A 10,572-nucleotide genomic window follows, 5' to 3' on the forward strand; every position below is an offset into this window, starting at 1 on the left:
TGTAGAAAAACAAAACTTTATTTGAATCCCATGTGACCCCTACTTGCCACAAACATTGCACAGTATGAAAAGAAATCACATCATTGGGCATCGTGTCACATTAACTATACAAATGGTCCTATTATACATGAAAATGGTTGTTTTTGGTGATTTCAAAAAAGATGCTGCCTTTGTCCGGTTGTCAAACAGCAAATGCAGAAAAGACATCTGTAGTGTTTTAAATTCATCAGTCCACTGGCCGTCGTTTTTCGCTGAGTGATGGGATGAAGGTTCAGACTATGAACCTGCTACACTGGTCATCTGAAACATCCCTCGGTGGAAATAAAGAGTAAAAAAAAAAGAAAAGAAAAGAGCATTGACGTTTCTTTTTCCTTTTAAAAGTAGCTAAAAGTAAAAAATTACAAAATCAAAACTAAACTCATGAAAACACATAACATTTACTACAGTAGTGAATACGTTTGTCCTAGATGCCAAGAGCAAAAGTATGTTTAAGACACTGAGATGACCTTCCTCTGCCTTTAGTGTGCAAACGAATGAGGCAGACCAATCGAGAAACTGATCTCTGAAATGTGAAAACAGTCAAAAGAAAAACGTGTCTGGATGCGACCAATCCTTCCGATTGGCCCGTGAAACGAGGAGGGGGGGGGGTCGTGATTCTATAGCTCTCTCTACGATGATATACAGTATCATGGAAAAAGACATAAGACAGGCAGCATTTTTCTCTGCTAACATTTTTGGTCCCTGTGTGCAAATAAGATACACATGTAGATACATACACACATGTATATGAAATGAATAAACGACGTACAGCCAAGGCACCTCAATACAGTTGGTTTCTTTTTTCAATAAAAAAAACAATCCTCATCAATTTGATTGGTATACCAAAAATAGAAATGATCAGGCTTTCATGTGGATTTGTTCTGTGTTGCGTGCAGACGAGTCACTCGGACTCGGAGGAGTTCCATAGTGGAGACACAAAAGTCAGTCTCCGTCGCCGCCTCCTCCTCTTCTTCCTCACTCTTCCTCTTCTGTCACCCTCTCCCTTTAGGAGACCAGCTGTTTGGCTTGAAGCTCCATCTCTGCAGCTCGTTTCAGGGCCACGTCCACCAGGAGCTGGAAGCCGCTGAAGTCTTGTGTGAGGTCTGGAGGGGTGGGGGGCGGGGTGTTGAAGAGCCCGCTGCGGGGGCTCAGGTTGCCCTCCATGCTGCTGCTGCTGAGGATGGTGGTGGTGGTGGTGGTGTGTGGCTGGCTGCCCAGCCCCTCATCCTGGCACCTGAGCAGCGCCTGGGCCGACTGCAGAAGCTCCGCCGCCCTGTCGCAGTTCATTCCGGGCACCGAGGGCTGGGAGGCCGTCGGGCTCGTCGGGCTCGCCTGCATCGCCGCGCTGACAGTGGTGTGACAGATGACGGAGGGGCGGGTGGGCACGAGCCCCGGAGAGGGGCACGAGGAGGTGGGAGAGGGCATGGAGGGGGACGCCGCCTTCCTCAGGACGCCGGGCATGGCCTGTTCGAAGCTGGAGGGGTGGAGGGCGCGTTTGTCGTAGCCCTCGTCCATGGCGGCCGCGGGGCTGCCGTGCTTCGGGGACTGGGAGCTGTCGGAGAAGCTGTCGCCGGCCTTGCTGCCTTTTCTCGATATGGTAAACTGGTTTGGATCTTTGCCGTCTTTCCTCAGCATCTCTGGGAGAAGTCGCCGCCGAGCGTTAATGAACCAGTTGCACACCTGGAAAAGACACAGACACATGCTGAGTTATTGAGGAAGCAGCATCACGTGGCTCGTTTACGTTCTGCCTTGCAATTTAAAGTCAAATCTGCTGGTACACTTATCTCCAGGTGCAGTTTGCACCTGTGTTCTAAATGGAGGAACCACAAAGAAACACCAGCACCCACCAGAGACCACATATTTCACACCATTAACGTTTCCTGTTTATCATTTCAGCTCTGCAGAAATGAAAACACAGACCCCCGAGATTTACACTAGATGATAATCACAGCTCAAGCTGGGAGAAGCTAAACATCACATCCAGTTTGGTTTTCTTAATCCTGTATTTTAAACAGCTTCCAATGAAACTCATCTCTTTGGTCAAAGCTGTAATCGTGGTCATCTTCCTTCTTGTCTCTGCCGTCCAGCAGGCTAGTTGTAACTGGCTCAGGGAGCCTTGTAGCTCTAACTATGTAAATGACTCTGCATTGTTCCCAGACAGCTGGGATGGAAAGGGGCTGGAGGGAGGGAAATTCCTGTCCGAGTGGCTCAGCCAAGCCCACAAACACACAGGGAGCGAGTTTACTCACTCACGCTGTCTCATGCACTTTAATGTTGCCACATCGAGCTGGTTGGGATGACCTTCACTTCACTGTGTGTCATGTTTGGTTTGCCATCCGGGCAGGAAATGATTCAATCAATCTGACACTTGCTTCCTTTGGACTTCTACAATGATCTATTCAAGCTCCAGGCGGTGGAGGTGTGTGGTAATCTTTAATATCTGTCAGCATACCTGCAGTGTGGAGAGTTGAGTCTGCTTGGACAGGAGGGCTTTCTCCAGCTCCGAGGGGTAAGCGTTGTAGCGGTGCTCATACAGCCAGTCCCTGAGGATCTGCACCGACTCCTTGGGCAGATTGCCTCGTCGCTTCCTCTTCCCGCTGCCCCCCGTGCTGGACGACAGGTCCAGGGGGGCGTCCACGCTGTCCTCGTCGTCCGTCTCGCTCCCCGACAGCATCACCAAACCTGCGCAGGCAAAGCCCGAGTGAAGAGGAGGGGTGTGTGAGAGCAGGACAAAAGGAGGATGGTGTGCCATCGTGTATGTCAGTCACCCAGCAAATCTGCCGCAGCCGCTTTTACCCAAACGCAAGCTGTCTGGGAGGCAGCTGATGTGTCAGAAGCAAGCTGTCAAGTTCAGCCATGTGATTCATATAAGGAGCGAGGGAGGGAGCGAGGAGGAGGAGGAGGGAGTGAGGGAGCGAGGGAGGGAGGGAGGGATGGAGGGCTAGACGTCACAAAGGCTGGTCTGATGCTGTGTCAGTTATAAAACCTGCCTCGACAAATACGAGCCGGGTCGACCTCACAGACAGCGAGCACACCTTGCATTGCTCCGAGTACAGTGAACTACACCGGCCTGAACCATCCGGCGAGGGAGGGGGGGTTTGTTTTGAAGAACAGACACATGGCAGATAATAAAAAAAATTCTAAATTTTCAAAAACCCTACTGATAATCATCAAACCAGATTCAGGGGAAATAAAATAAAGTGTTTGTAAAAACCCAAACTGTGATCAGATTTGAGTTTGCCCTCCTTCTGTTCTCAGCCGATTATGATATTACATGTCACAGACAATAAGGAGTTGAACTGACACCAGACATTCGATCTTCCACTGGAGAATGAAGAAACACAGGTTTTTGAAGATTATATATTATTTCCCTCATGAACAACACAACCAGCAGCAGTCCACTAATACAGGAGCCAATAAGGGAAACTGCAGAAACACTAAAAAATACTGTGTGGACATCAAATGAACAAACCCCTGTAGCAGCGAGCTGTGGGAAAGGAGTAAGAAAGTTCCCAACAGGATGAGGTAATTACGTAGGCTGGAGAGAGGCGGAGGGGGGGAGGGGAGACCTGTTGCAAATCAGCGTCTCCAGACTAAACAAAAGAACCCAGGGCTGCGTGCTTCTTTGTGCGCAATCCTAAAGTTTCTACGCGTAAACTGCGCATTCCCCAGCAAACCGGGTCCCTCGGAAATGTCACCGCTCAGTGGTGGAGCCAGAAATAAGAGTTTAAACCATGAGAGGGTGACGTTTTGGGGAGTTTGCACAACTTGTACGAGGGTTTTTCTTTTGTGTGTCTGTGTGTGTGTGCGTGTGTGAGCTGCACCACGAGGTCCGCGAATGTAACAAGGCAACTTCCCACAATGAGGTCAGGATGAACATTAGCCTACTTTTGGATTTTAAAGCCTTTTAAACGCTCCGTGCGTTCGAATGTTTAAAAAAACAACACAATGCATCGTTTTCAAGAGGATGTAACATTCGAATCCTCCACTTCAACTTGTTTCAACTTTTCCCCCTGAAATGTCGAAACTAATGTCGCATTCTCAGCTTCAGAGTAAATAAAAAAAGAAACAGGAAGCTTCGGTGTGGTTTGAAGTAGGGCTTTTATTTTTATAGCGTTGCCTTTAAAGTTAACCTAATTACACGGTGACGCGGAGGAATAAAAACACGCATGGCGACGCCGCGCTGTGTTGTGGTGTCAGAAAGTGGCACACGAAAAAACCTACGTGGGATTAAATACGAAGCGATAACGCAAAAACGCATCTTTGTGGACTTTTGACATCGCGCCAGCACATGGCAGGAAGAAAAAAGCCCCCTGTCACGTCTGGGGAAGGAAACAATAGGCTGCGTGGTTCGCTTGCGAGGGGGGAACGGCTGAATCCGTCTATTTATAAAGCATCTTATTTCTCAATCCCGAAAAGCATCTCTTACCCTTTTTCGTCTTCATGTCCACTTTTGTCCTCAAGCGCAGAAGAAAACAGTCTCCCGTGTTTGTCCTGTTGTCTCCGAATAAATCTCCCCACGGCGCGTATCCCGAGAAAAAATCCGTATTCATGAAAAACTCCTCTTCTTTCTTTCTTTCTTCCTTTCTTTTCTTTTTTTTTCTTCTCCCCGTGTGTTTCCTCCGCTCTCTCTTCTCCTGTTTGCAGACTTGAGGAGGAAGGAGGTGTTGTTTGAGGTGGAGGTGGTGGAGAGAGGGGGGGGGGGGGGTCACCTGAGATCTCTGCGACTCAAAGCGCCTTTTTCCTCATTGACTGCGTGTTTGATCGTGGAAGTGGGTGACAGCTATCTTTGACAGCTGCGTGACTCAACGCACAGAGAGCGAGATAGAGAGAGAGAGAGAGAGAGAGAGAGGGAGGGAGGGGAGGGATAGAGAGAGAGAGATCCTCCCACCGCGCGGGGAGAAATCTCTGACATCAGCATGGTTTGTTCCACTGACATGGAAACCGAGCAGCTAATCTACGCCCCTGCTGCAGAATAAATACAACACAAATAACAACAACACAACGGTTACATTGTGGCGCTTTGATGTTTATGCGTGCATTCCCAATATCAACAATATCAACCATAACAACAACAACAACAGGCTGGTGGACGCGCGGGGAGCACTGCGGACCTCGTGGTGACGTCCTCCAGCTACAAATGATCACCGCGGGGAAAAATCACAACAACATCGCAACAGGATGCGTCTGTGACATTTTGCAGGAATTAGCTACATTGTTGCATCTTGTGGCTTTGATCTCCTCTTGTGTAGCATTTTGGCGCATTTTGTGTCAGCGCTTTTTTTTATTGTTACATTAATGCTCCAGCTCTGTAGAATAGCATCTGGTGACGCTATGTGCTATAAATAAAAGAAACATACATCATTATAATGTTGTGTTTGGCCAATAAGGATTCAATGTTATTATTATTATTACTACAAAGGCTGCACCTCTGCACACACCGACTGTCACATCGCTCATTCTGCTGTAGTACCACACTGGAGCACGTCCCCCTGATTCTATATTCATAATGAATCGTTTTTAAATCATCGTTATTTTAAGTGATATGGCTTTAATCTATCACAAACGTGTGAATTACACCATGCACCCAGTGGGGATGTGGAGCTCAGCTGGAGGTTAGTGCACCAGCCCAGGTTTGTGAAGACAACAGCTCGGTGAAGGAAGCGATCAATGCCTTCATTTGTATTCTGTGCGCAACCCTGCGACAGCTGCTGGAGCAACGTTTTTCTTTTCTTTTTTTTGAATGCATTTGTTCCAGGCGAGCGTTTGTTTCTCTTTTGCCTGAAGGTAAATGTCGCCTCCGGGTGTGCACATGTGGTACTGCAGTTCAAATAAACAGAACAGTGTGGTAGTTGCGTCCCCTCTAGTGGCCACACGCAATATTGCCAGTTTAATCTGTAGAAGGCCAATTTAGTTAAGGCTTTTCTCAAGAGAAATAGTTCCTTATAAAATTTCATTATGAAATGTGTTTAGCTTTATACACAGCTATAACCTTTATTTTATATTGAGCTCTATTTCATAATTTTTATGACATTTCTCTCATAGCTGAGCTGACCTGTATCACTTTTCATTGTACCGTTGACCTTGTGTTAACTTAACATGTGACAAATGATTACATTTCTCATCCATGTGTATCAAGCAGATCTGATCAGCTTATCTTGTGATAAAACAGGCAAATATTGAGCTAATATCTGTTGATGATCCTCGATAACAACCGACAGTAGCTGACTTAACATCACGCTTGTTCAGAGGACCTTCAACACAAGGGATTTTCACCATGTTCTAAAAAAACATGATAAAATCTCAAAGGATTACTATTTACAAACGTCACCAAAAGGCCCCATGTTGTTATATTTCAGTATAGGCAAGTGATAAAGTCAGTAGAAATTCAAATAGGCATCCAACCACAGAAAATCTAAACTTTACACCGGATCAGCCACATTTAAACCACCTGCCTGATGGGGTTTTTCCTGTGGTGTGTGGCAACAGATCATTTGGGCCCAGAGGGCTTCATGGTGAGGCCTCTACGAATGTGAAACCTCCCACAGATGCTCGTTGAGGTCGGCGTGTTCGCTTGTTCAGCAATGTTAGAGTAGGTGTCAGAGGAACATCGAGGTGAATGACTGGGCCAGAGGTTTCCCAGCAGAACACAGCGCAGTAACGACAGGATCAATGTGTTTCTCTTCACCTGTCAGTGGGTTGTCATGTCAGATCCGCGTATCATTTTTCATCATAACTTTATATATAGCCGCCGACGTAAAGTCTATTTTGAGTCATTGGGCATACAGAAGTGGTTTGACCTTTTCACACCGGACAAGTTGAACCTGTCAGACAATGATTTAAAAATAGAGATATGAGTAATTCAGGCATCCTCAGCAGCCACAGCCACAGCCTGGTGTTACCATCAAGTCAATATCAGCCAGTTTCAGCCTCCAGACTGTGTGTTATCTGTCATAGTGATAGTTATTATTATTTATTTCACCTAATTCTAAATAATAACTGAAATGTATGAATATAATATACAAATATATAACAAAGAAATATACATAGAAATATATTTGCTTTTGGTATGGTATGTATTTCATTCTGTTTTATTTTATCTGGACCCTAAATCTGAATAATACATGTAATATATTATACATTAGATGATGAGCTGGGCCACAAAATATAGGATTTGTTTCTGTTTAAAAAAATATATAGGTTGACAATTATTCAATAATTCACATATTCAAACCCACCACTGGGGTACATTTGTATTTTTTAAGAAACTTCAAGAAAATATTTTATTTTGAAAGCCTTTCAACCGATGCAGTTTCTGTGTCATCCTGTCAGAATTGACTGTGTACAGAAAAGTTGGACAACTGAAGTTATGTCCCAGTCATCTGCAGGTGGCTTACATTCCAAAATGTCCTTTCTGTTTCATTTGACTATAAACCATAACTTAAGTGTTGGGGGTCTTATTTGGTTTTGATTTTATATTACTAACCGTTTTATTTACCTGTTTCCTGTCATATTTGATCTTGTTTTGATTTTGTAAAGAACTTTGTTTTGAAAAGTGCTGTATAAATAAAGTGTATTATTTGTGTTATTTAAAGGTCCAGTGGGCTGAACACCCCTCACCTCACCCTCCCCTTCCGAACACGAAGGAGAACCTTTGGCAGCCTTCAGTCGTCATACAAACTCAATAGGGGGTTTAGTTTGTCCAGTCTGGGCTACTGTAAACAAACATGGCGGCCTCCGTAGAGAGGACCCACTCCAGATGTTAATACAAAGATGCTCATTGTAAGGTAAAGAAAATAACAAGAACTTGTACAATTCAGTGAAAACATCTCTAGGATTATTTTATTATCAATTTCTGCCATTAGATCCCTGTCACCTGAGTCTTCCACACTGGACCTTTAACCAGTTTTATTGTGAAAGCCTTTGAACAGAAGCAGTGTCTGTGTCCTGTTGTGTGACTTGACAGTGAAAACACAGACGGGCTCCTGTTTCAGTCCTGAAGGTCTAAAATTAGGGAGGACCCCGAATCCAGATGACGCAAGGAGCCCAAAGGGTCCGCTGAGCGTCGGTGGTGACAGGAACCAGGACCATGGAAACCTTCCATACAACTTTGCTGTTGTTGATGACACGCCGCGTATTTTTAGCCCTTGTTGTCATCTCGGTATAAAGGCGTCGGTGAAAATGCAGCTGTACAACAGTGCGCTCACACACTACCCGAGGTCGTCGCGCAAACTCACCATAACTTTGACCGCGGCGTCCGAGCGACCGAGCGGAGCGAAGGACACCGAGCGACCAGCAGCACCCGAGCCAGACGCCCCTTCAGCGGCCAGCGGGGATCCAGAGAGAGGAAGCGCTCCTTCCGCAAACATGCCCGCCTTCTCCTGCTTCGAGGCGTCATCCATGAGGCCGATCTACTTCACGTCCACCGCCGAGATACTGATCCGCAGACCCGACGGCTCGGAGAGGTCTGTGCCCGTCCATGTGACGAGGGAGAACAAAAACAAACCCCCCAGCTCCCAGCGGGGGGGCAGCATCCTCTGCAGGGACAGCGATGTGATGGTGGACTTGATGGATCAGCTGAGAAACGAGACAGAGGGGATGTTCCCTGACATGTTCCCCAGCAGCAACACCTGTGGGTCCATAATGGAACAGTGTTCCAGTGGGGACGGTGAGGTTTCTGTGACTGATGTTCCCACCAGAACCAATGGATGGGCCTCCTCACACGAAGCAGAGCCAGTCCCATCCACAGCAGCTCAGCCTGGAGACAGAGCAGAGGTAGACCTCCATGATGTGAGCGTTGGCAAAGCAGATCCGGGGTCAGAGGACAGACGGGCCTTCGAGCTCAGCGTCCTGCAGGAGTCTACTCCACAGAGAGGCCAAGACAGAGGGGAGGTCAACGACAAAGTGACTCGGTACATGGCTGAGGTGGAGAGACAGAACAAGTACCTCCAGGAGAGGAACAAATACAGGTACCAGATCATTCCAGATGGCAACTGTCTGTACAGAGCTGTGTGCAAGGCCACGTACGGGGACCAGACGAGGCACAAGGAGCTCAGGGAGCAGACCGTCCATCACATCGCCGACCACTTGGACGAGTTCAACCCCATCATCGAAGGTGACGTAGGCGAGTTCCTCATCAACGCAGCACAGGATGGGGCCTGGGCCGGCTACCCCGAGCTCCTCGCCATGAGCCAGATGCTGAACGTCAACGTCCACCTGACAACAGGGGGGAGCCTGGAGAGCCCCACCGTCTCCACCATGGTGCACTATCTCGGTGAGGAGGACACCTCCAAACCCGCCTTCTGGCTGAGTTGGCTCAGCAACGGTCACTACGACGTCCTCCTGGACAGACGTGTCTCCAACCCGGAGTACGAGGACTGGTGCAGACACTCTCAGATGCAGAGGAAAAGAGACGAGGAGCTGGCAAAGTCGATGGCTGCCTCCTTGTCCAAAATGTACATTGAGCAAAATGGGGTTGCGTGATAGAAATCTGCTGTAACTTCGATCCTGCCTAGTTTTACATATACTTAAAATGACTTTTATAAGATTTATATTGTGAGAGGAAGGAAGTGCAGTGCACATACTCTGGATTCTGTCAATGCCAACGCTGAGAGATTAGTGGAAGTTGTGATTAATTGATTAAGTTGTGTTTTGAAAGTGTGCGAGCTTGTCCTTGATGGTGTGGATCATGCTAACATGAGTTAATACTGTTTCTGTACATGTGCTAGTGAGTCTATAGTATTTATATTTATAGAACAGTTATTTTTCTATATTTCCTTTGCTTTGTGATGCCATCGCCAAAACCTTTCAAGTACCGAGACACTTGGTTTGCATTCTTAGCTGCTCTCTTTTGCACAAACGTCCTGTCAGACTAGTTCGGAGAGTTTCATTTTTCCAAGGGGTTCTGTTTTTTTCTATGGTTACACTTCTTAAAAGGCATCTGACAAAACAATTTCAAAATAAAGTTTTGAAGAAAACTGATTTGCAATGTTTTCACTTGCTTCCCCTACATTCCAAGATATTGTCATCATGATAACATCAGCTGTTGTTCCTGGTGCGTCATATGTAGCCCTGATGGAATCCGTCTAATAAGTTAGATCAAAGCCGAGATGAGGTCATGTGTGGGGCACTCGTCCTCCTCCTCTCCTGCTGTCACAAAGGGTAAAGTGATGGAGTCTATTGGATGCAGTGACCCTGGAGCCTGCAGCCTCCCTTCAGATCACACAGCTCAGTGTATTCAGTGGCTGAGGTCCAGGAGGACAAGGAGATTAGAAAGGACCTGTGCTGTGTCTCAGTTGAAAAGTCCCTGTAGTTAATACATTCATTCTGTTTGGTTTCTGTCTTTTATCAAATGAATGGGAGACAGCTTAATCAGGAGTTAATTTAGTAGTAGTCTAACTTGTAAAGCACTTGTCAAAACAAAGCTGCAAAGTGCTTTACACATTTTAAACAGGATCAAAACAAGTTGAATCAATCAAATCACACAATTAATATATAAAGAATACATAAATAATGGAATAACCCCTCGAAACA

The 10,572-nt window shown here is 46.4% G+C and overlaps 2 protein-coding genes across 2 annotated transcripts; one reads left to right on the forward strand and one right to left on the reverse strand.

Annotated features, from left to right (window-relative positions):
• tgif1 (TGFB-induced factor homeobox 1) lies at positions 1-4,880 on the reverse strand. Its single transcript, XM_053412315.1, has 3 exons — positions 4,469-4,880; positions 2,492-2,721; positions 1-1,719 (listed from the first exon to the last, which is right to left on the reverse strand). Exons 1-3 carry the CDS (start codon positions 4,590-4,592, stop codon positions 1,045-1,047), a joined length of 1,029 nt encoding a protein of 342 aa, XP_053268290.1. The 5' UTR covers positions 4,593-4,880; the 3' UTR covers positions 1-1,044.
• A 3,103-nt stretch (positions 4,881-7,983) lies between these two features.
• On the forward strand, positions 7,984-10,020 carry LOC128425694 (OTU domain-containing protein 1). The gene has a single exon (XM_053412425.1). It carries the CDS (start codon positions 8,221-8,223, stop codon positions 9,520-9,522), a length of 1,302 nt encoding a protein of 433 aa, XP_053268400.1. The 5' UTR covers positions 7,984-8,220; the 3' UTR covers positions 9,523-10,020.
• Positions 10,021-10,572: the final 552 nt, after the last annotated feature.

The sequence above is a fragment of the Pleuronectes platessa genome, chromosome 20, assembly GCF_947347685.1.
Source record: "Pleuronectes platessa chromosome 20, fPlePla1.1, whole genome shotgun sequence".
NCBI classification, from domain to species: Eukaryota; Metazoa; Chordata; class Actinopteri; order Pleuronectiformes; family Pleuronectidae; genus Pleuronectes; species Pleuronectes platessa.